Genomic DNA, 27,164 nt, shown 5'->3' with positions numbered 1-27,164 from the left:
GTTCTTTTTCATTGATAGAAGAACAATTCCTGCATAAGTTGGTCAATAACCATATTGGCTGGAGTCTATTAATTTCACGCACATCCACTCTAACTAGCTACCGCCTTTCCCCAGGCAAAACAGAGATAACATTCTCTTCACCTTTCAAACCATCAGCTTCTGCATCCAATGTGGCCTTTGCCATTTCTACCAACTCCAATGGAATCCTGCCATCAGCTACACCTTCCCCTCCCTTCCCATTTCTGCTTTCTGCAGGCGCTATTCCACAGATTCTTTCCCACTCCTATCTCCCCATCCCATGCATTTACCCTGCAACTATAGACTGTGCAACACTTGTCCCCACACCTCCCATTTATCACCATCCAGGTGAGGCAGATATACACATTCCTCCAACCTTGATTATTGCAGTTGGCCATCTTGAGCTTCTGGGTGCATGTCAATCCAACTTCTGCTTCCGAGTCTGACCCAGCCTTCTCCACTGTCACAGTGAGGCCCAATGCAAAGTAAAAGAGCAACACCTCATGTTCCACTTAGCCTATGAAAACTGAATTTCACTCACACCCCCTTTCTTCCTTACCCACTCATCAGTACATCCAGAATCCCTCTCCCTTTGTTCATCCTTTCCCTCCTTCTGCTCCCCCCACCATTACTGAGACTTATCACCCTCCCACACCTAGTTCCATCTGCCCATCACCATATCTAGTTTTGTCTATCAGCTACCACTCTCAACACTCCCGCCTCCCCTCCTGGACCTGGCTCAATCCACCCACCAATCCCTTATCCCTTTGCCTCCAGAGATGACACATCGCCTGCTGAGTTATTCCAGAAGTTTGCATTTTGCTCCAGATTCCAGCATTTCCATTCTCTGCCATCTCCTGGTTAGAATTCCAGATATTTCCTCATGTAGGTAGCAGGTACTTCTCATGGGTTAATGAGGGATTTGAATTAAATGAAAACGTGATTACTTTGTCACAACGGTTGCCTGAAGATCCTGGGGAAATACTTATTTCAGCTGCCCAAGCTGACAGAGTTATTACCATTAGATCCTAACATTATTAACTTGTGCCTCACTAAGAAGCCACAGAGATGTCTAAAATAAAATCTGGCAATAATCAAATAATAACGATGATAGCAAATGAATGATGTCAATATAAAATTGCCTGGGCTTTGGCAAAAACAAAGACTATATGATTCATTGTGAAAACTGATCGCAGATAAAGAACTGATCGAATAGACAGGGAGCAAACTCCTTCTTTATCTTTCCTTACTTTGCTGCCTGTATATCAATCAGATTGGTTCTAAAAGTCTCACTAACAAAGGAGTTTGTCAAAAAATTCAATGGCTGTATATTTTCAACATTCTGCAATTGAAAATCAATGTTTCCTTTCCAGAGTGAAATATGATGACAACTATTTCTGGCTTGTTTTATGTCACTTCAGAAATTCAACTGAACGCCTCCAGACATGAGTCACCTTTGCGTGCCGAGAATGATTTCTGAGTCGGGGTGCATATAATGAACCAATTCCCCGTGCAGTGTTCATTTTAGAACATTGTGGGGGAATTTGGACCACTGCCGCAGAATCGGTCATCAGTGCTCACTCCCAAGGCAAGCAGAATTACCAGGCTGTCATCTAGTGGTCTATAAGCTTACACGTTGCAAGTTTGCTTATTTAATTTGAAACTGTGAACCGCTGGTTATAAAGTCCTAAGGTCTTTGGCCATGTTACTGGAAAAAGTTAACAAGAGAAACTCTACAGAGCAGAAATAACAACTATTACTTTGGAATGTAGAAAGAAACATAACAATTAGGTGATATTTTTAACTTAGATTGAATACTGGAAGCTTGTGATTAGCGATGGAAGGCAGTGAAAAGTAATATTGGGTAGGAACACCATTGAATCAGTACCTGTAGATTTCCCACTCTTGTTAAAACTTGCTCCAATAGCTCTCTAGCTCTGACCTTATATCTGCATATAAAGTCTCTATTCCCACAGTGGAATCTCAGAAAGTACAAAGCTGTCTTCCACATTTGAGTTTAATCTGCTGTTGTGAGGCATGGTCACGACTGTAAAGAATCCTTCTTCAGCAGCCCACCAGTTCAAAATGAACAAAGAACATAAGAAAGAGAAAGTGAAAAGAGACTGATACCTAAAAGGTATAAATCATAAGAAGGGCAGAAGGGACAAATAGTAAAATTATAGGCTGGTTACTTCTTACATCAGTGCTTGGGAAATTACAGAAGGAGATTCTTAGGGATAGGATTTACTCACATTTTGGCTTATTAGGGACAGTCAGCATGAATTTATGTGGCAGATATCATGTCTTACAAACTTGACTGAATTTTTTGCGGAAGTGAAGAAGTTTGATGAGAGTAGGGAAAATGGTTTTGTCAACATGGATAAAGCATTGGGCAAAATTCCACATGGCAGACTGATATAAAAATTAATGCACATGAAACCAACAGAGACTTGGTAGATCAACTTCAAAATTGATTTAGGCACAGAAGATAGAATGTAGTGGTGGGTTGTTATTCTAACTAGAGGTCTGTGGCCAGTGAGGTTCACGGGGATGTTGGGACTTCTGTTATTCATGAAACACTTGAAAACTTCTATAGATGTGCTGTGGAGAGTATTCTGATAGGCTGCATCATTGTCTTGTTGGGGGGTGGGGGGTGCTGTGGCACAGGATTGAAAGAAGCTACAGAAACTTGTAAAATTAGTCAACTCCATCTTGGGTACTAGCCTCTGTAGTATCCAAGACATCTTCAAAGAGTGGTGCCTCAGAAAGGCAGCATCATTATTAAGGGCCCCCATCACCCGGGACATGCCCTCTTCTCATTGTTACCATCAGGAGGAAGTTACAGAAGCCTGAAGGCACACAACATTGTTTGTATGAAGAGTGCCCTATAAATAAGTTTTTAATTTTTATTATTATTGTCACCATTGTAACATGTGCTTATTTGAGTTACTGTCAGTTTGAACCAATCTGACCATTCACCTCTGCCTTCTATTACTAACAAGGTGTTTTTGCCCACGGAACTGCCACTCGCTGGATGTCTGTTGTATTTTGCACCATTCTCTATAAACTCTGAAGACCATTGTACATGAAAATCCCAGGAGATCAGCAGTTTCTGAAATACTCAAACCACCCTGCCCTGCACCAATAATCATTCCACTTTCGGAGCCACTTAGATCACATGTTTTCCCCATTCTGATATTTGGTCTGACCAACAACTGAAGCTCTTGACCATGTTTGCATGCCTTATGCATGGAGTTACTGCACATGATTGGCTGATTAAATATTTGCATTAATGAGCAGGTGTATCAGTGTACCCAATAAAGTGACCACTGACTGTGTGTTGACCTATCATCAACGGATCTAGGTTAGGCCACTACACAACTCTCACTAAGGCCTGCACTTCATTGTCTCTGTACAAACAACAACATAACTATGTTGACCCCAGGCCAACAACTTAAGACATGAATTCTACTGTTCCTTCTGTACCAATACTCAGACCACTTCTCCAATTTCTAGCACTGAAATAAAATATCTCCCATTGGCCAAACAATCAATCCTCTTTCTCCCACCTCTTGGCATGGGGATTCTTCTTTGCAATAGTTAGTTTCCGGAGTTCTCACCACTTTGCATTTGAAGCCCCTAATTCTTATTGTCTTTCCTTATCAGTTCAAATGTTGCACTTCAATCTTCTTGGCTCAAGGTTATCTAACTAACCTGTGTCAGATTCCTATCGGATGTAGCCAAAGGCTACACAACTTCATGCTTTAGGATACTTCTTTTGTTCTAGTCGACTCTGGTTCAAACCAGTCAAATACAAACACTGGGCCAAGATAACAAGATTATTTCTGCAACACACACATCAAAGTTGCTGGTGAACACAGCAGGCCAGGCAGCATCTCTAGGAAGAGGTACAGTCGACGTTTCAGGCCGAGACCCTTCGTCAGGACTAAGGTTATTTCTGCAAACCTGTCATTGTACACCATAAAGAACTATCTGAGAACGATCTCAGGTCTAGCAGATCGATAGCAGAAACTCTTTGTGTCCACATTCAATTGCTCTGATTAAGTTATCTCTGAGCAAAATTCAGTTCAAAAAAACTTCACAAAATGGAGGTTACATCGCAGCTTCTCAAGGTGGCAGCCTCCATTCCTTCGAGCATGTGGCAGGAATGAAGACATTCAGTTTGCCTACTTCCACTGACGTTAACCTATTTGAGTTTGCTGTTTTCTTCCATATTTTAATTCCTTCCTGGCCAACAGATATTTGCACTAATGAGGAGTTGTACAGGAGTTTGTGATGAAGTGTCTACTGAGTGTGTGTGTGTGTGGGCTAATTTGTAAGTTTGCCAACAGCACAACAATTGGTGGACCTGTGGATAGTTGGGAAGCTTGCCAAGTTATACATAGAGTATAAATCAGTTGGAAATAGGGGAGAAAAACAGCAGATGGAGTTTAGTTCGGATAAGTATAAGATGCTGTACCCTGAGAGGTCAAATGTACAAGAAAAGTATATAGTAAAAGGCAGGAGCCTTAAGAGTGTCAGTGTTCAGAAGAATATTAGGATACAGCTCCATAGCTGCATGAAAGTGGTATGACAAGTAGGTAGGGTGGTGAAGGAGGAATATGGTACACTTCACTTGATTAGTTGGGGCTTTAAGAATGAAACTTGGGAAGTCATGCTGCAGCTGTATAAACTGGTTAGATACATTTGGAGTACTGTGTGCTGTTCTGGTCATCACATTACAGGAAGAATGTTGAGGTTTCACAGAGCATGCAGAAGAGTTTCTCTTGGATGTTGTCTGAGTTAGAATGTATTAGCCATAAGGCAAGTTTGGACAAATTTGCAACGTTTTATCTGGAGTGACAGAGGCTGAGAAGCGACCCGATAGAAATATATAAAATTATGAAAGACATAGTCAGATAGATAGTAAGGTTTTCTTTCTCCCCAGGTTGTAAAGTCAAATATTAGAGGGCATAGCTAGGTGAGAGGGGAAAAAATTAAGGGACATGTGAGTGGCAGGTATTTACACAGCGAGTGGTAGGTGCTGGAAATGTACTGTAAGAAGAGGTAGTACAAGCATATACGATAGCAACATTGATAAGACATTTTAGCAGTCGCTTGACAGGCACATGAATTGGTATGGAATGGGGGTAGGGGATATATAGACCACGCATGGGCAAATGAAATTAGTTTAATTGGCATCATGATTAGTGCAGACATCATGGGCCGGAGACCTTGTTTCTGTGATTTACTGATCTGTGTTCTGTGTCATAGAAAGTACATCTCCAAAATTGATTATAATGTGACAATTAAATATAGACTAATCCTTTCTGGGAAGAAGAAACTAATAAAAAACCATTCATTTTACTTATCAACTCCATGAAATTAAACTCCACAGGAAACCAGCTCACACCAGCTTCAAAAATTATCCACAAGAGGAACATTCCCCAAAAACTCAAATTTTTCATTTTTAAAATCTGTTGAAAATGAAATAAACGGCAGTTTAACAGTTTTTGGAGGAAAACATAAATTTAATGCTCTTATTTATTGAAGTGGCACTTTGCTGATTTTAACTTTCTGCACTGTGTAAATTATGTATTTGGCAATTTTTCAGGCTATCTGTGTCATTTTGATTTGATTGCAGATGTCTAATGAGCAAAGTATAAAAATTAATCTCACAGCAGGGAAAACAAAGTTTCGAAATATTTTTAGATTGAGTGCAATGTCAAAATTGCTTTATTTTTACAAGTATGGACAGGGTACTATAAGTTTTTTATAACAACAGAAAGGCAAAAAACGAGCACTATTTGTACAGCATTGCAGTCATAAGCAAGTGTTCATTTGACTTTATTCAAACTTGATGCAAGTTATTGTATGTCTTCTGAAGCCTGAAATGTGCCTTTCCCCAGACTGACAATGCAACTGCGGAGAATTGGTGCACTGTTTTTCAGGTTTTGTATTCAAATCGTAATATGTGTGTATTTAAAGAAGAGGCCTTTGGTTTATGCCACTTGCAACTTAATTTGCAAAGATTTCATTTAGAGATTTATTTATTTATTTACAGCCTTTCAAAAACTGTCATATTAAAGCCCCAAATAATGACCTTGTTTACTGTATATTTGACATGGATATGGTGTCATACACACAAGCATAATTCACATCAGGAAATAAATGTTCCATCAGATTTGTGGTGTGATATAAACTGAGCCGAAGTGATTCTTACTGCAATCTCAATGCACTAAATAGTCTAACGTCATTTTGAAGCCTACCTACTTATCCACACTTTTAAACATCCATCCAAGAACAAGATTTTATCATAAAATTATAAAGTTATTGTGGCACAGAAGGAATCCATTCAGCCCATCAACTCTATGGTAACTCCTAATAAAGCAATCTTGATTCCCATTCTTCCACACATTCCCCATGATATGGGTATAAAGCTGTTTTAAAATCTCTTACTCACTGAGTCCATTACAAGCAGAGCCCTGGAGCACAGGTAGCATCTGCAGAAAATATTACTCTCACCTCCTTTGTATACAGCTTGATTTTTTTATTTGTTTAAAGTTTTAATGTAGAAAGTTAACTGCCCTCTAATGAGATACCTCCCATCATCGTATTGCATGTTATGATCTTCTAAACTTCTATCAAAATTTCCTTTCAACTTTTAGTCTTGATGAGAACATTTCTAGCATCCCCCATCTAACCTTATGTCAAATTCTTCATGCATGGAACCGTTAATGTAAATCTCCTCTGTATGCTCTCTAGAATACTCACATCCTTAATGCTGTCGAGACATGCAGCAGGGGAACAACTCACTTGGCACAGTGAGTTTTTGCCACTCCAACCAATTACACTGCTCCTATGTGAATTTCACTACTCCAACCAATTACACTACTCCTATGTGAATTTCACTACTCCAACCAATTATACTACTCCTATGTGAATTTCAGGTTTTATTTTCTTTATATTTCCATCCTCCCCACCCCACCCCCCACCACCACCCTCTCTCCCATAGATTCTATCACTCACTCACACTGTGCACTTTACTTTGGCCAATTAATCTCCCAACCTATATGTCTTTGGGAAGGGGGTAAACAAAACAAAGCACCTGGACAAAATTAGCATGGTCACAAAGTGAACCCTGAAACATGTGGTCATAGGGAGAACAGACAGCCTCCAAAGTGAGTACTGGATGTAGATATCCGGCACTGTGAGGCAGCAGTTCTGTTCTTCCCGAAAGTATAGTGACAGTACTGGATGCAAACTGGCATTATGACCCTAATAAGCGTTGTCTAAAGATGGAATACAACCTCGGTTTGTTCATCTATCTGTCTAAGAAAGAATCCCAGGATACAATTAACTTCACTTACCACAATCCATTGGGTTTCCCCATCTCCAAAATTTAGGCACATTCACACTAAGGTCATTTTTCCAGCATATCTTTTAGAACTATGGCATTTAATCTTTATTTAATACAACCACTTTAATATTGTCAAATCATTCTTTCTGCTAAGACTCATTTTCTGTATTAAATTCCATCTGCACTTGTGTTCTTAAATGACCAGCCTCCGTGGTCCTCTGGCAGTCTATGTATCACCCGCATATTCGGAAATTAACGAGCATACTATGTCTGAGATGTTAATTTACATAATAATACTACTCCATGGACCATCTTGCCTATGCTTACCAAAAATAATTGACTTTCCCATCTCCCTCTCCATGGCCTTTTAGTTTAAAGCTTTTCAAGAGCTCATCCTAGTACCTTTTAAATATGACAAGTGTTCCTGCCTTCATTTAAAACAGTGATTTCCAGAATTTTGTCTAATTGGGTAAAAAGGAGGAGTTCCATTTCCTTCTACTACCCATTGTGCTTAGCCCTATTCCTCCTTCACCTTTCCTGCCTTTCCCCTCCCCCACCTCTTTATCTTTCCCCTTACTGGTTTTTCACCTGGAACCTACCAGCCTTCTCCTTCCCACCCTCCCCCCACCTTCTTTATAGGGCCTCTGCCCCTTCCCTCTACAGTCCTGACGAAGGGTTCCAGCCCAAAACGTCGACCGATCTTTTCCACGGATGCTGCCCAACCTGCTGAGTTCCTCCAGCGTGTTGTGAGTGTTGCTTCGACCGCAGCATCTGCAGCATATTTGTTATTAGTGTCCCTGCTCATGCCCTAAGAAGAGCTCCAGTAGTGCATCCTCCATGTGGGGTCCTCTACACATTGACTTAGGAAACTTCCCCAAACACTTTCCACTGCGTCCGGGCACTCAGCACTCTGTGTGTCCTTGTCAATACCATGGAAACTGGAATCTCCCACTCTTCACATCCTTCATTGGGTTAGTGACCAAAACTATGGAGAGTAATTCAGCTGTGAAATATCTGGTGTTTCATCCAATTCCAGTATAATTTCTCTGTTCTGATACTCTATGCATTGACTGATAAATACGGGTATTTCTTATGTGTTCTTAATCACCATACAGTATATACCTGTCCCTCTACCTTCAAGTATCTGTACACTTGTATTCTGAGATCACTCTCGTCTTTAAACATAGGATGCAGCTAAGTACAGCACATCACCCCACAATGTTCTGTCAAACTAATTATACCAATAACTCCCTCTTCCCCCGACATTAACCTCCTTTCTTGGCGTATTCATGTGCCTACCTAAGAGTCCTGTAATCTCCCATGCTAACTGCCTCTGCCACCACCCTTGGCAGAGCATTCCGGCCCCCGTTAATCTCTGTGTAAAAGAACTTGCCTTGGACAACTCCCTTGTATCTTCCTCTCACTTTAAATACGAGGCATTTTAATCATGGGGAAAAAAATTGTGGTTGTCTATTCTTACTAATGCTCCCATTTTTTACCAGCTTTCTTTGTGCTGTCTCAGTGTACAATTTTCTTCTCATCTAGATTGAATTCCATTTGCCACTTTGTGCCCTATTAGCCAGTCACTGACGTCTTCCTGCACCATCAAGCACTCTTTCATTCGATCAACCAGCATGCCAAATTTGGTATGATTGGCCCTTAAATTTACTTTAGAGTCATAGACTCATACCAGAGAAACAGCCCCCTCTGGCCCATGAAGTCTATTAACCACACAATTACAGTAATCCTACATTAATCCCGTTCTCCCTACATTCTGTCAAGTCACCCAGACTCAACCATTTAATAGGGGCAATTTGCAGAGGCCAATTAACTGACTGATCTGCACATTTTTGGATGTGAAAGGAAGCCAGAGCAGCCAGGGGAAAAGCACAGGGAAAACAAGTTTGGAACAATAATCTCACCCAGTACAATTTTGGCATGAGAAAAATATCAATAGCATTAGCAATAGACATCACAACCACTTCTTACTTAATTTCCGGCCAGCCTTAGTGCCTGATAGGTTGCAAATCACTCCATTCCTTATGATGTACTGTAATTCTGGTGTATTGCAGTATTCTTGATGTTTTCATCCACTCTAAAGCGATTAGTGGATTTGAATGAGAAAGTGAATGTAAAGCAAGAAGGTATAGCATTAAATTTGGAGGGAAGTGATTTAGAGATGATGTCAGGAACTCAGGGGCTATGTTCCCTCTAAGCTGTGCGCACGCGCACACGTTTTTCAACCAGCGCACAAAGGAAATTAATGTGTGCACAAAAGGTTAGTTACCTAAAATAATGTAGTCATTAATAATTATACTTATTGAAAATAATCTTTCAGCTAAATGTTTCTGTTAATTAGTTAATCGGCTAAATACTGTCACAAGAAATTGATAAACATCACATACAAAGTAGCTTTACAGGTTTTAAGTGATGTCTTTGATGAACTGGCTGCACTGTGCAAGATTCTGCAAAAGAGTGGCCTGACACCTATTGATTCACTTCATTTTGCGCAAGGCAAAATAAGATAAGAAAGATAAGATAAGGCAACAAGATAAGAAAGCAGTATCTGGGAGACAATGTTTTGCGAGTGACGAAGTTAAAATTTTGCTAAGCCAACAATGTGAAGAAAACATCACAGTAGATACAAGTTCACAGTTGACTTTTATAAATAGTCTTTGTGTTCATTTAGAAGAAAGGTTTCCTGAAGATGAGATACAAGAATGGTCAGCTTTTGATTTCTCCACAATTGCAGATTGTGACTTCATATTTGGCGATGAACAAGTTAATGCCTTATGTCTAAAATAGTATGATTTTCTAGCTGAAAATACTGTAATAGTTAGACAGTTTAATGATTTCAAATTTTCTGTGCAAGAAAAAATTAAATCCAAACTTTGCTCAAATGGTGGCATTTGTACTTCAAAATGAACAGTTTTGCGACTCTGCACAGTTGATGGACGTTGGGGGAAACTTTCTTGCGTCTAGTGCGGACTGTGAGCGAGGTTTTAGCCTAATGAATCAACTCAAAAACAAGCTGAGAAACCGTTTAGGTGAATGTCATTTGGATATGTTAATGAGAATCAAAAGCTGTCAATTGGATGGAAGTTCTGTTAGTCTAGATACAGTTTACAAAGAATGGGTACATGCCAAAGACAGGAGAGAGATAAAATAACTGACTGACTTAATATGTATGTTATTTTGTTGTTATTCTGTGCAGTTTTATGTCAAATATTTTGTAAACCTACATAAACTGTGCCATGTGTGCATTCAGCGCCCACATACTTTTGTCACAGGAAAAAAATTTGCACAACATAAGATTTTTGCACAACTGACTACTAAAAATTAGAGGGAACACTGCACAAGATTTTAAATTTGCTGGCTTGGAGAGTCGTACACGTCCTTAGAGTTATCATGTAAGTCTAATTTCTAGGTTATGGGGCTGTGCCCAGGATTGCCTCCAATCTAACGTCTACCACCCTACTCACACCTCAACAGGAATCCCTTCTTCCACAAACAGGACTGAAAATTTGGAAAACACTCCACTAGAAAAGTTGTGAGGCTTGGTCAATTAAGAAATTTCAAAGGTAGATTCTGGTTGGCAAAGATACTGAAGATGAGAGAAGCAGAGCCTAAAAAGCCCTAAGAAGTGTTGGAACCGAGGATACTGATACTCACGTTATGAGAAACCAACAATTATGGAAACACCACATGAGAGATGAGTTATCTGCTGCTCATTTGGTAGCAAATTTGATGGAAAGAGAATAGGCAGCCAGTGCAAAGTGCCCTGTGGCCATTCCCCTCAATAATATGTATACCACTTTGGATAGTGTTGGGGGGAGGTGGTGGAGAGATAACCTACCAGACGGAACCACAGTGGCTGGGTCTCTGAGTTGAGCTCTGTGGCTCAAAGGGGAAGGGGGAGAAGAGGAGTGCAATAGTTATAGAAGATTCTGTAGTTTGAGGAACAGACAGGGGATTCTGTGGATGTGAAAGGGAAAAGGCCATTCTGGATTGGGTGTTGTGTAATGAACCAGACCTGATTAGGCAGCTTAAGGTTAAGAAACTGTTAGGACTCAGTGATCATAATATAATAGAATTCACACTGCACTTTGAGAGGGAGAAGCTAAAATGAGATGTATCAGTATTACAGTGTGGAGTTAAAGGAATTACAGAGGCATGAGGGAAGAGCTGGCCAAAACTGATTGGAAGGGACACTAGCAGAGATGACCACAGAACAACAATGGCATAAAAGCAAAAGAGAGGACATATAATACAGCAAAAATTAGTAGGAAGTTAGAGGATCGGGAAGCCTTTAAAAACCAAAAGAAAACAACTAGAAAAGCCATAAAGAGAGAAAAGATGAAATATGAAGGTAAGCTAGCCAGTAAAATAAAAGAGGATATAAAATGTACTTTAAGATATATAAATACGTAGTAAAAGAGAGAGTGGATATCTGACAGCTGGAAAATGACACTGGATCAGTAGTAATGGGGGACAAGGAAATGGCAGATGAACATAATAAGCATTTTGTGTCCGTCTTCACTGTAGGAGACACTAACAGTATCCCAAAAATTTGAGTGTCAAGGCATAGAAATGAGTGTGGTTGCTATTAGTAAGGAGAAGGTACTTGGGAAGCTGAAAGTTCTGAAGATTGATAAGTCACCTGGACCAGATGGACTGCACCCCAGGGTTTGGAAAGAGGTAGCTGAAGAGATTGTGGAGGCATTCATAGTAATCTTTCAAAAATCACTATATTCCACAATGGTTCCACAGGACTGGAAAATTGCAAATGTCATTCCATTCCTTAAGAAGGAAGGGAGACAGAATAAAGGAAAGAGCATTGAAAAGAAATGGCAGATGGATATAGTGTAGAGAAGTGTATAGTAATGCACTTAGGTAGAAGGAATAAAGGTGTAGACTATTTTCTAAATGGAAAAAAAATTCAAAAATCAGAGGTGCAAAACAACTTGGGAGTCATCGGGCAGTATTCCCACACAAAATGCTGGTGAATGCAGCAGGCCAGACAGCATCCAAAGGAAGAAGTACAGTCGACGTTTCGGGCCGAGACCCTTCATCAGGACGGACAAAAGGTCTCGGCCCGAAACGTCGACTGTACTTCTTCCTATGGCTGCTGCCTGGCCTGCTGCGTTCCACCAGCATTTTGTGTGTGTTGCTTGAATTTCCAGCACTTACAGATTTCCACATGTTTGGACAGTATTCCCTAAAGGTTAACATAAGAACATAAGAAATAAGAGCAGGAGTAGGTCATCCGGCCCATCGAGCCTACCCCACCATTCAATAAGTTCATGGCTGATCTGTCTGTAAACCCAGCTCTATCTACCTGCCTTTTCCCCATAACCCTTAATTCCTTTACTATGTAAAAATCTATCTAACTGTTCCTTAAATATATTTAGTGAAGAAGCCTCAACTGCTTCCCTGGGCAGAGAATTCCACAGATTCACCACTCCCTAGGAAAAACAGTTTCTCCTCATCTCAGTCCTAAATCTTCTCCCCTGAATCCTGAGGCAGATTGAGTAACAGATTGAGTTGGTGGTAAGGAAGACAAATGCAATGTTAGCATTAATTTTGAGAGGATAAGAATATAAAAGCAAAGATGCAGTGCTGTGGCCTTGTATGTCATTGATCAGACCGCACTGTGGTGAGTAGTTTTGGGCCCCTTATCTATGAAAAGATGTACTGGCATTGGAGAAGGTCTGGAGGAGATTCATAGAATGAATCTGGGAATGAGAGGGTAAATGTATGAGTTGCGTTTGATGGTTCTGAGAATGTACTCACTGGAGTTTAGAAGAATGGCGGGGGGGGGGAAGGAATTGTAATTAAACCTATCAAAAATTGAAATGCCTAGATAGGATGGATATGGAGAGGATGTTTCCTATAGTGGAGGAATCCAGAACAAAGGGGCACAGCCTCAGAATACAGGGACATCCATTTAGAATAGAGATGAGGAGGAATTGCATTTACCGTCAGGTGGTGTACCTGTGGAATCTATTTTCACAGTGCTCTTTGGGTATATTTAAATTGGGGGTTGATAGGTTCTTGATTAGTCAAGGCGTCAAAGGTTATGAGGATGAAGGCAAGAGAATGGGGTTGAGAAGGATAATAAATCAGCCATGATGGAATAACAGAGCAGACTCAATGGGCCAAAGAGCCAAATACTGCTTTGATGTCTTACGTTTTTATGGTTAACTAGAATGCACTACTCAGACTTTGAATCTCAGAAGAATTAAAGTAACTTTAAATCCACAGTTTTCCTGCTCTGTTTACCAGAGATTTATTTTTCCACTCTCTTTTTAATTGAAGCCTTCTTAAATCATGCAGTAGTTCAATAAAAAGCACATTCACAACATTGAGATCTGTAGGTGTTTTTTAAAAGAAATTGGTTGCATCACATTCAGACTTTAAAGTCTGTCTTGCAGTTCAAAACAGTACTCTCCAACTACATGTTTTCTTTCATGTGGTACACTGATCATGTAGGTTCCATTGTTCTCACCAAAACCATTGAAAAGTACAGCAGTGCAGTTTTCATATCTTAACAAATGCTGCTTTTGCTTATGGCTCAGATTGTCCTGCTTGAATATTTTTTTAAATATTATGTAAACATTTTTGAAGTTTCTAATTACACACCATAATTTCTAAATTGGGGAGAGACACTTGCAGAAGTTGTGGAACACCATGTTAAGATCACTTGTGGCAGGCTAGTCTGGAAGGTTAAATCACACACAATCCAGAGGAAGATAGCAGATTGGATTTATCATTCAGTTCACCTATTATTTCCACAACTGGCTCTCCATTAATTGAAGTCGTACCTTCAAAATCATTCCAGTAAACTCTTCCAGTCCTACACTTCTTTATTTCTGACTCCTTAGTCATCACTGAATTTAGTCACTCCACCAAGGATCATCTGGGGCCTCAACCCCAGAATTTATCTGTCTCTCTCCCTATATAGATATTTGCTCTCATGGATCTATCTCAGATAATGTTTGACAGAGTAGCGGTAAAGTATTTAAGATGTGTTGCTAAACTGAAGGTTCTGTAGAAATGTAGGTTGTTCTTCTTTTGTCAGTGTATAGGAAATGTTTGCAAGAAAAGCTAAATAAAAATCAATTTATTTCTAATGAAGGATAAGCCAACCAGAAATGTCAACAAATGACAGAGCATAGAGCGGTTGAGTGTTGACTTGTGCTGTACTGAGTCACAATTGTGTTGCGGAAAATTACAGGAAGCCATTGTCCTTCAAAGCTCCAATCAGTGTGAACATATTGATTCCAGAATCTATCATGCACTTTATTTATTATCCCAGGCAATGGTAATAAAAACAGAAAGGGCCCAAATAGTAATTTGCTGATAGTTACAAAATATCCAAGTGCAGGAAGATGAGTTTAATATAGATTGGTTCTCGCTCGTTCTTGTGAACATAGTGGGCCGACTCTGTGTCATTCTAACTCTGTCTGATCGGCACCCAATTGGCAAACCTTAACATTTATTCTTTCTACTACAGAAGCTCAGTGGCTGCAGTACGTATCATCAACAAAATGCACTGCATTTATTTGCCTGGGTTATCTTGTCAGCACCTGCCAAAGCTACAACCAAGGACAAGGGCAACTAGCTAGTGGAACACCACCACCTGCAGGTTCTCTTCTAAACTGCACACTCTCTTCAATGAAATATTGCGTATTGTCCTTCCTTCATTATCACTGGATCTAAACTCTGGGGCTCCCAAACCCAAAAGCAATCTTGGGAGTACCTATACTAGAAGAACCAACAGTTTAAGAAGGCACCTTACCATCGCATTCCCAAGGCCAGTCGGAGATGGATAATAGCAACATCCACATTCTCACATCCCAGAGATAAAAAGACTAGTGTTCAATTAGATTTTTTGTTTAGTTTTATAACATTCATGACAATTCAATGATCTATGTGCACAGATGTCTAACTCTTCATCTATAATCTAAAATTTCTCCATTCTGTTCCACTCTTTTAAAATCCAAATTGGATGACTTCACACTTGCCTATATTGAAATCAATTTACCTTGATTTGCTTAATCAATCGATATCTGTTATGCAATAAAAAATTAAGCATTGAGTAATTTAATAATTCCATATGTTCTGCTTTATTTATTGTAACATTGACAAAAATAAACAGATATTTTATTTTTAATCCTAAACCATTAATAAGATTGTTAACTGTTCCGATTACAAATGTTATCATCTTGGACAATGGCTGTAAAACTGTCCCAATTCTGCAATCTTTATATGCAGAAAGTGAATCCACAAATCTCAGTTTTGAATTTTTATATTGGCATGTCACTGTGGAACATAAATGCTTCCATTTTTTGCTCTGGGATTTCTAGGATCAGATTTTCACAATAACTTTTTAAAAATTGCATATTTGCAGAACTATCCTTGTTATCAATGGGTGACTAAAATTTCTTCTACCTTACAATTAGGATATTTTGAAAACTATTTATTTTGCTGTCAAATTTTACGGAAATCTGTATTTTCTAAATTAGGAAAAAGAAACATAATAGGTTTGCTACTTAACTAACCTAGAAAAGGTACCAGTGAATCAAACTGCTCAGAATTTCATGTTTGGACACCTCATCAAAGTCAAGTTGGATCTTTGTTCTTCACACATCAGAATACACTGTTTTTGTCTGCTGCTGCTGCTGGACACCAAAATCTAGTAACTGCTAAGGGAAATTATAGATAATAACTAAGGTCATGAATGTAGCTATTATTTTGTCATGCTGGTCTATGTAATTGAGTTATTACTGTTTAAAGTGCTTGTTTTAAATATATGTTGCAAGAACCTAAATGTCAAGTCACAATGATAAGAAAACCAGCATATTAGGTATGTATAACAGGAGTAATTTGGTCTCTGCTTTCTCGGCCATGGAACAAAAGGTATCAATGAATCTTCCAGTTGTCTAGACATCAATAAATTTTTAATTATTACCATCCACAGTTCACTCCTCAGGATTTACATTAGAATGAGAACTGCAGCTAATATAGCCGTAACAGGATAGGTGGGAGGATGAAGGCTATTGACTGTAGGGTATGTGGTATATTTTATCAGTGCAGTGACAGTTTCAAGAGTACTTTGGAATACTTTACTAGATGCACACAGGAAGAATTACTGAGCCATTAAATGAGAATGAGACAGTCTGTGAAAAACAATGTCAAAATAATGGCCAACTTGCCAAAATGTAAATAGAACTGAGGCAATGTGAGTGTAATTGCTGGTAGAAGGGTAAAGAAGAACTATAATTAACATATGTATTTCTTCTTACAACCATGTGGAATCCATAGTCTTATTTTCGTAGGAAATATAGTCACAGCAATCAAATTTAAAATATATTGTAAAAGACCACTTCTCATTTCAGTTCAAAATTATTAAAATAGATGTTTTGTAAAAAATTCTGAACTTTACTTAAAGTATGGCAAAAAAAACAATAGTTATGTTCTCGTAGCATTTTTCAAAATATTCATCCGATGTACAGTAAGATCAGTTTTTCCAACAATTTTTTTGCTTGGGTAAAATTAAATGACTGAAATAAATATTTCACTATATTTATACTCAAGAATGTCAAATTATTATGTTCATTGTAGAGTTACAAAAAATCTTATGGTAGTAAATCTATTTTTATTTTAGTTTAGTTACCATAACAACAAATCAGGAGGACTGGTATTTGACCTATTCTGACCTGCAGTTGATGATGGTTTCTGCAGCTGATGCCAGTTGGTCTGCAGAATTTTTAAAAATGCTGAACCCTTAAATAATGGTTCTTGACAGAACAAGACAGGTGTCAAAGAAGACTACAGTTACTTGATTAACTTTTTTGCTGCATGTAGAAACTTCAACTTGCCCAGTTTATTTTTTCAAATTGTACTACGTGCATCTACATCAAAAGTTTATATTGATACTCAGAAATAAATGAGGCACACAAAATGAATGAAACAGAAATTTTAATAAAAATATTTGCAATAACGTGCTCACAGACTTTATAATCCACAGGGTAAGTCCCTATTTATTTTCCGTAGAAATTAGCACAACAAAATGTGATTTTGTATAATCCACTTTCTGAAACAGTCTGCAGTAATATTCTCATACTTCTGCCATCTTCTGAAGTACACGTGACTGAGAAAATGAAGAATGAGTATACAGAACCAGCCAAGCAACTAGATAGAGAGGGTAGAAGGGATATCAGATGAGGCTTGTACACTTTAGGGTGTTCACCTAGATGTCAGAGAGGAACTTCATTTAAGAACATCCTCTCTGAAATCTGCAAATTGCTCCATCCATACCAAAAACACTAGAATAAGATAAGGGCTGTTTTACCAATAGCTGTTAATGTAACTGTTGCTTTGTGCTCTAATGCACCAGGGCACTTTCAGGCTGGAAATAGAGGTACTGGAAAAGTCCTGAGGGTAGCCGTTCACAGTTGCAAGTCAGTGACACTCTCTGCCTAAGTTCTTGCATTTCTTTTTCTCCTTCTGGATACAGAAAGCAGACTAGAGTTGGAAGGATCACATTCTTCCTCATGGGAGGAAGCCATTGACTGCACACATGGTTGTTTTCTGAACACTGCTTAATACTTTTGAACAAGCATGGCTGGCGGTTTACTAACAACAAGCATCACACTGGTCAGTTTCATTGCAGCCTGCTGTGCTCATATATTTGAGCCCCCAGTAGAAAGCTGGAGGTTGGATATGGCGAACAAGAGCTGTCATGACATGGTTGATCACTCCAGTGCACAACCCAGGCAAAACTAGACAGCATTCATACAACTAACACCGTGCTGACAAGCAAAATGTGATGAACCATTGTGACTGTTTCACTGTGTTGACTCACTGGAGGAACTCTGCGGTATTCAGTGAAGTGGATGTCAAGACCTGCTGTAAACAATACAACATTATCTCCGGGATGGTTTAGATTACACAGTGGACAACTGTTGGGTAGGAGAAGAGGACAAGTTAAAGAACCTAGACAAGTCCTGTCGAAGGATCTCAGCCCGAACTGAAAGATATGGGTATCTTTCCCATAGATATTGCCTGGCCTGCTGAGTTCCTCCAGCATTTTGAGTGTGTTGCTTGGATTTCCAACATCTGCAGATTTTCTCTTGTTTTTAGACAGGGGCCTTTATGCTCATGTTTTCTCTGGTTAGACTCACCCAAATGCAATATATGCAAAGGAATCCCATTTACCAACTTTCTACCCCTTACTTCCCTTCAGTTGTTGAATGTCATACTGTCCATTTGGCCACAAAGCAAAAAATAAAAATAATCATTCTAAACCGAATGTATACATAAAAATATGCCATATTTCCTAAAGACATCAGCCAATTAGCCCTGTGATGTGATGCCATGTGTTATTGCTGGCCCAAGAGTTGCTAAGAAGTCCAAACACTGTTGACACTGAAAGGCTGCAGCCTGCTGACTGTAGGTGACTTCACAGAATGTCTTTAAGCAGCCTTGGGAATCACATCCTTAAGAAACACTGGCTGCATGGTGGCAAGAGCAAAATAATGGTGGGGAGAACATAATCTCCACCGTCCTGTCAGGGCACTTGATCACCAATATTAGGCAATCGTCTGTTTAACAATATCCACTTGTGAAAATGGTTTAAATTTTAAAATGATGAGTATCAGTTCTGTGAAAAAACATGAAAGAGAAAATATAAAGCAAGTACAACTGAGAATAAATTTAAATGTGTTGGATGAGTTGTAACAAGCCTACAGAAAGAAAAATTATGTTTCCTGTAGTGGCTAGTCCATTTGTAATTTCACACTCACTTTGATTCAGTCAGAGTTCTAGGCCCTTGAAATCACAGAGAAGTTACAATGAGCTGATAGCAGGAAACACAATAGATACACAAAATAAATCCTGTCTTCTTGTTTCCCACATATCTCAATTTGATCTCCGAAGTGCAAAATGTATTGAGGTATATACATACCACACTAGATCTTCACAGATCATTAAATATTTCAGTGGAAGCTTCATAGGCAAGTTTTGGTATTGTTGTAAACACATTCTCATTAAGTAATCTGCCATGTGTATTGCTATTGAATCTGATATTTCAAGAGTTACATGGTTCATAGTTACTATGAATTCATTACTGAATCTTGTTCCTATGAGTTCATGACATAATCAAGTTAACATAAACTTACCATTTAGTAAAAGAAATCTCTTTCCTTTAGTTTTTACATTTTTCCTTAAGAAGTTGTATGTGGTGAATGTACATGTTAAACTCTGAAGTGCTGGTTCAGGTTATTGCTCACCTCCATGAATTATGTGAACTGGAGATACAACATAATGAGCCCTCTAAACTGTAAAGCAAGGTGGTTTCTGATGGCAACTTTTATTTTTCAGGATCCACCAATGGCTGTTACACTTGGACTTCGGATGGAAGAAATGATTTTCAATCTGGCTGACACACATTTGTTTTTCAATGATTTAGAGGTACAAGCATTTTATCAACTACAGAGTTCATTTTAGTGTCCAGAAGTTTCCAAAATATGTCTTCACTTTTACAGCAACTGTGCCAAACTTCATATTTCACAAAATTAATCAAAGTTTTTTTTTGATGATTGAAGGACAAATATGAATCCTATGTTTTTTTACTGATATTGTATTAAATGATATTGTACAGATTGATACAAACATTATTAAAATTGATATTGTTTTGCAGGTGGTAACTTTAATAATTTAGAGCAAATTTTTCATTTTATTTTGGGGTAAACAATGAATCTATTCCGACCATTTAATTGAAATATCAGATTTAGGTTAAGTTGTTAGTGAATGTGTGATTTTAAAAAAGAAAAGACTGACTGAATTGCAAGACTTTGCCCAATAGCTAAATTAGTTAAGCCTTTGTCTTTGACTTGCAGCCAGGAGGCCATTAGTTCAAGTTCCAGCTTTGCCTGACACTCAAGTTTGCCTTCTTGTTGGATTTGTTGTGCCGGTTCTCGGCCAGGACATTTTATTAATTCTTCATAGAAAAAGAGCAAAAGCTTGGTTTAAAAAAAACCATGCCCTATAACTATGCCCTATAACAACTCAGAGATTGAGTATAGGAGATTATCAGCAACTAGGCTGCAGAACAATTTTAAGGAGTGCAGGAGAGAAATGTTTTAATCTGAGGAGAAAATGAGTAATAATTTTAGGCTAAAAATGACAGTATGTTCCACATTGAATGTTTTGTACTTAAGAAATCCAGTATCAGTTACAGATCAATCCTGTTTGAGTGAGGCTCAGAGGGGGAACATAGCTATTAAGTATTCATGTTAGTCAGTAGCTTCACTTAACTTTGCAGAGTATTCCCCTGTACACAAGTAAATAATGCAAACGCATTTATTATGCAACAATGGAATGAATGTCTGTCGAAGAATTGGTGATTGTAACGAAGTGAATAGAACAACAGTAAAATAAATCAGTTATATTACTCAGTGGCACCGCAGACAGTAAACAATCAAGGACTTTAACAGAGATTTGGGAATTAGTCAAAGCCATTGTTGCAAAGGAAGAGAGCTGAGAAACTGAGCAAATGACAAACCATAGTACTGAAATCCTTTCAGCAAATTAAATGTAATCCTACCACAGAGATGCTAATTGATTGAGTGATATTGAATGGAAAATTTAGGCATCAGCTGTAGTAGATTAAATTAGATGCCAGAGATGAATCCTCGTGCCTGAGTATTATGAGAGGTTACATAGTTATGCCATTGTCACTCAATAAACATAGGAAGGACTAGTTCTGAGACCAGTAAAAATTAAACCCTTGCAGTACACAGGAATGTCATGTTAATTCATTGCACTTAAGATAAGCTTTTGGTTCAAAAAGCATTTTGGAATAACAATCTGCCCTTTTCTCATTCCCATTGTCCACTGGCTCTGGAGTCCCTATTGTTTAGGAACTATGGATCCCAAATTGTTCCAATGGGATGACTGACTCAGCTAAATAAGTAGTGAACACTACCACCAAATTATCGGTAAGGCTGTTAGTGCATTAATGCAGGTCATGACATCAGGGCAGTGTTGATCTGATGCCAGCAGTGCCACTCTGCAGCTAGTGCATTAACCTCACACATTCAATAGCAGGATGAACACTTTCTCCACATTCCTTCTCCATAGCAATGTAAAGCAATTGTCAGCTACTTACAGAGAGCAGCAGATGGAGTGAGGCTGTGGCTTCACAAGAATTACAGTCTTTCATGTGCTCATTAACCGCATGCACTAGCTTTGTGGGCATCAGATATCTGCTTGGAGATGGGCCACAAGCAGAAGGCATTCCTTTCCCTGTCATTGTTAATGCACAGCACATTGTGCAGTTCAGTGCTCAGTATCCTTGCTACCTTCATATTGCAACAGCTGCTGTGTCATCTCCATCTGAACAAACACTACAATGTTTTTGGAAAGGGCTGTACGCTAACAATGTGACTCTTCACACTGTTGTGTAGCCCATACATGATAGTCAACAAATGCCATGCTGCCAAATAAAGAGTGACTGAAGAAATCATTGCCATATTCAAGCATTGAATCTGCAGCCTGGACTACCCTGGGCTATGCCTGCAGTATGCGATGGAGCAGCCTGGCTTTATGCTCTCATAAGTACTTCTTGCACTCTCTGTGAATCATGTTACAAAATACCTTTGCGCTACTCACAGGCAATGTGATCATCCTCCACCTAGGCAACAAAGTTGCTGATTTGACCTTGAAATGCTTGATGCTTATAATGGTTGGATGTTTCCAGTTGCTGGAAAGATTGGGGTCCCAGATGTGTGACCTTCTGCAACGGTTGAATCTGTGGATAGATTTTCTGACAGTCCAACCAATGCACCAAACTATTTCATTCTGAACAGCCATCAGCTTTGTGTTAACAATACTGTTACAGTCTTCATTTGAGTCTTTTGCAACAGAACCTCTGTCGACCACACTGGCAGTTACATTTTCCTTTACTATTTCTCTGGCTAGAAGCAAACATGCTCCATGTTCTTGCTCCTCCCATCACCACCTAGCCAAGGCTGGCTGTTGATTTTGGCTGGTTCAATGATGGTGAGCACTTCCTCTTCCATATGAGTTAAACATTTCCCTGAGCAGCTTGCTGCTACTGTTGCCTCCGGTTGTACATTACTTTTCCCTCCAAATGTGTCACTGAATCCCATGCATATGTTGGAATAACTTTTCTGTCATGATTGATTAGCTGAATGCATTATGCAAGCTGTGAGCTTTGTGCAAAATTGGAGCTGTGCCAAGTGTTTGAGGGTGCAGTTAGGAACAGAAATTGATTATGAGGGATTGTAGGTGAGCTTAATTTCAACATTTAAGTGGTTGGAATAAGTACATGGAGGGCTATGGTCCTAGTGCGCTCAATGGGGGTAGACTGTTTAAATGGTTCAGTACTAACCAAATGGCCAGAAGATCTGTTTCTGTGCTGTACTTTTTCTTCTAAAAAGCAACAAAGAACAACTAAACAAGAAATAAGGAAAGGGAAGATAGAGTATGAAAGTAAATTAGCACGAAATATAAAAACAGATAGCAAAAGTTTTTATAAATATATAAAGCAGAAGAGGGTGGCTAAAGTCAATGTAGCTCCCTTGGAAGACGAGAAGGGGAAATTGATATCGGATAAGGAAATGGCTGAGGCATTGAACGACTATTTTTTGTTGGTCTTCACAGTGGAGGACACGTCTAATATACCAAAGAATGATGTTATGGACAAAATGGGAGGTGAGGACCTCGATAAAATCACTGTCACTAAAGACATAGTGATGAGCAAACTAGAGGGCCTAATGGTAAATAAGTCCCCTGGTCCTAGTGGGATGCATCCCAGGGTGCTGGGGGAATTGGCGGAGGTTATAGTAAACACGTTGGTAATCATTTACCAAAATTCTCTAAACTCTGGGCAGGTCCCGGCAGATTGGAAGACAGCAAATATCACACCACTTTTTTTAAAAAGGATGTAGCAAAAGACGGGCAACTATAGGCCAGTTAGCTTAACATCTGTAGTCAGAAAAATGCTTGAAGCTGTCATTAAGGAAGTGCAGCATGGATTCGGAAAGGGCAGGTCCTGTTTGACAAACTTACTGGAGTTCTTTGAGGACATAACGAGTGCAGTGGATAGAGGGAAACAGGTGGATGTCGTATACTTGGATTTCCAAAAGGCGTTCAATAACGTGCCGCACAAGAAACTTATAAATAAGATGCGGATACATGGAGTTGGAGGAAGTGTATTGGCATGGAGAGTGGATTGGTTAACCAATAGAAGGCAGAGAGTTGGTATAAATGGGTGTTTCTCCAGTTGGTAGTCTGTGGTGAGTGGGGTGCCATAGGGGTTGGTGCTGGGCCTGCAGCTGTTTACCATTTACATTAATGATTTGGAAGAGGGGACTGAGTGTAGCGTAGCAAAATTTGCTGATGAAACTAAACTGAGTGGAAAAGCAAATTGTACAGAGGATGTGGAGAGTCTGCAGAGGGATATAGATAGGTTAAGTGAGTGGGCCAAGATCTGGCAGATGGAATACAACATTGGTAAATGCAAGATCATCCACTTTGAAAGGAATAATAGAAGAGCAGATTATTATTTAAATGGTGAAAGATTGCAGCATGCTGTTGTGCAGAGGGACTTCGGAGTGCTTGTGCATGAATCGCAAAAAGTTGGCTTGCAGGTGCAACAGGTTATTAAGAAGGCAAACAGAATGTTGGCCTTCATTGCTAGAAGGATTGAATTCAAGAGCAGGGAGGTCATGCTGCAAATATACGGGGTACTGGTGAGGCCGCACCTGGAGTACTGTGTGCAGTTCTGGTCTCCATACTTGAGGAAGGATAAACTGGCTTTGGAGGCAGTGCAGGGGAGGTTCACCAGGTTGATTCCAGAGATGAAGGGGGTTAATTTATGAGGAGAGATTGATTTGCTTGGGTCTATACTCTCTGGAATTCAGAAGAATGAGAGGGGATCTTATAGAAACATACAAAATTTTGAAAGGGATAGATAAGGTAGAAGTAGGAAAGTTGTTTCCATTGGTAGGTGAGACTGGAACTAGGGGACATTGCCTCAAGATTCAGGGGAGAAGATTCAGGACGGAGATGAGGAGGAAATGTTTTTCCTGGAGAGTGGTGAATCTGTGGAATTCTCTGCCCAGGGATGCAGATGAGGCTTCTTCACTAAATATATTTAAGATACCGTTAGATAGATTTTTACATAGGGAATTAAAGGTTATGGGGAAAAGGCAGGTAGATGGAGCTGAGTTTACGGACAGATCAGCCATGATCTTATTGAATGGCGGGGCAGGCTCGATGGGCCGGATGGCCTACTCCTGCTCCTATTTCTTATGTTATTATGTTCTACCAACATTTAAATAACATTGCCAAGATAGTCCTGTAAACTTTTGGTTTCCCCTGTTAACTTTTTAGGCACCTGAGGAAAAAAGTAACCGCATTTACATAGCAGTTTTTCATTTCTTTTTGCATCCTAAAATTCTTGCACCCCCGAAAAGATGCTTTTAAAGTGCAGTCACTGTTGTTTAAAAGGGGAATGCAGCAGCCAATTTGTCTCCAGCAAGTGAAAATTATGATTGAGGTGTAAACGTTGGCTGCATTGCTGTGGAAAGATGCTCTTTTCTAACAGTCCCAAGAGTTTTTCTGCATTGACATATCTGGCAAGCAAGCTGTAGTTTGATATCCAAATGGTAGCACTTCTGGCAATCCATAGGCCCCTCAGTGCTCAACCAGAATATTTGATAGAGTTTGTGTTAATTAAATCCTCATCTTTCTGATTCAATGGAAGAAGTACAACAGCTGGACAAATCAGGCTCTTAATGAGGCAGACTTTGAAAATAGGTTTCTTTTATAAGATGCCTGTTTTAATGTTTTGTTGCACTAGTGTTGCTGTAATAATGTTAATCACAAAACATTTGAGTAAACATTAGAGAAGTGAGTTTTATTACCATCTTGATGAGAACCTTTAGTACAAAGTCTTATTCAGTGGACTATATGAATTGAATAATCTTAAACCCCAATAAAATTAGCAACATATTCTGTTTAATTATAGTGTTGTGCAAATATCAATTGTATTGACAATGTGGAAATATATCTTAGTATAGACAATTCATAATGTGAACTATTTTTTCCTTCTTCGGAATCCTTTTATTGAAATCTTTTGTACTGTTTATGATTTTTAAAAGTTCATTCTTTATCATCCCTTCACACACATTAGAAAAATGTGCATGAAAATGGAGAAATAAAACTAAAGATTATAAAAGGATAAATGTTTTATATGCTGTTCCTTATAATTATTTTTTGTCCACAGGAATGTACTTGGAATTCAGGAAAGGTGGAGCATTTCTGGTTATTAGATTGGGGGTGGACACGTTGTGTCGGGGAGGGAGTTATGTGCCAACACATTTGGAAATTGCACCCAGCAGCCATCTCACACATCTCTTGTTGGAAAATACACACCAAGCAGCAGAGTGGACAGGTGCTTTTAAACTTGCCATCTGCCCAAAGGAAGTTGCCTTGTTCAACACCTTCCCTGGGAAATCTTTACAGTTCACCCTCTTTCAGACTAGTCCATGCCATGGCAGCCAAGGTTGCACATGCCTTTCATACCAAGCCTACATAGATCTCAAAGGCATAAAAAACCAAAGCTGATCTGTTTCAGCAGAAATAGGTTTTAGATTCCCCTCCCGTATTTTTCATTTTCTTATAAAAACTTTACTTCATTAAAATTTTAATCATCAGCCTTGGAAGATACCTTGAGCTCCCCCTCTTAAACTGTCAGTAATACTATGAAAATTGCCATTTTATGTAAATAGACAGTGAAACTTCTGTTCACATTAATTCAATTCCAGGTAGTTTTTTTTTTGCAGTGTAATTCCAGGTAGTAAATATATTCAATATTCTTATTGTAGTGTTCTTGAGGCAGAAATCAGACTCAAGACCAAAGTAGAACTAATTCCATTGCCCCATTAAATAAACATAAATTTTGGGCATGCATACATGTACTGTTAAGTGTGAAAGTCTTCAACTTGCTGACAGTTTGCTTCGATGCATGATTCTGCATTAAATCCAGAGTGTGAAATTCTAAGCTTTTAAAAGTCTGAAACATTCAGTGAAACGTAAAGTCCTCATTACATTGACAGCTGACTTTGATATAGCAAATATAGCAAATCCATAATTTTTAAAATGATAAAATAACTGACCTTAATTTACAAGATTTCTCGAAACTGTGACCCGATGTTTATTTCATTTTCTGTAAAATGTGTTAAAATTTATTTAAATAGAGACGTTTATTTCCAATTCTACTGTTTTCCATTTACCAGAATTCTCAATCTGGTTGGGGGTTTAGGGCATTGCTGTTATTGGATATTGAATTCCCAAACAGAATGCTTCAGGATAGCAAATAACCCCAGTGGAACAGGGGAAATGCACTGCACAGATCCCATAGAGCTTTCTCATTGTTTCCTCCATGGTCAGTGGTGAGTGTCCCCCTTTGAAGCTGACCAGAAAATCAGTGAAAATAACTTGTCAGGCAGAATGTGTGAGGAAAATTGCTATAGGACGATCAGTAAAAATATACCCCAATTTCTACCGAGAGATCCATTCAATGGGAGTCACAGAATCAGGGTTCAAAATGCAATCATTCAGGCACTGGGCAGGTCTTTGTTAGACCAACATCAAATTGAAGCAACTTAGGGCAGTTAACCTCCTTTGACTTAATAAGGCATCCAAAGCACTTTGCAGAAGCATTATTGAACAAACCTTGGCAATCACA

At 39.0% G+C, this 27,164-nt stretch overlaps 1 protein-coding gene across 14 annotated transcripts in view; it reads left to right on the top strand.

The window, feature by feature from the left end:
* The window catches only part of eya4 (EYA transcriptional coactivator and phosphatase 4), a 457,308-nt gene that overhangs the window by 380,779 nt on the left and 49,365 nt on the right, over window positions 1–27,164 (top strand). For all 14 annotated transcript variants that reach the window (XM_063040405.1, XM_063040409.1, XM_063040403.1 and 11 more), the window contains one exon: window positions 19,766–19,855. In XM_063040405.1, the coding sequence (XP_062896475.1) occupies window positions 19,766–19,855 (90 nt within the window). The remainder of the gene's footprint in view (window positions 1–19,765; window positions 19,856–27,164) is intronic.

This window comes from Mobula hypostoma, chromosome 2 (genome assembly GCF_963921235.1).
Source record: "Mobula hypostoma chromosome 2, sMobHyp1.1, whole genome shotgun sequence".
Classification (NCBI taxonomy): domain Eukaryota; kingdom Metazoa; phylum Chordata; class Chondrichthyes; order Myliobatiformes; family Myliobatidae; genus Mobula; species Mobula hypostoma.
This window is presented reverse-complemented; position numbering and strand designations above follow the sequence as displayed.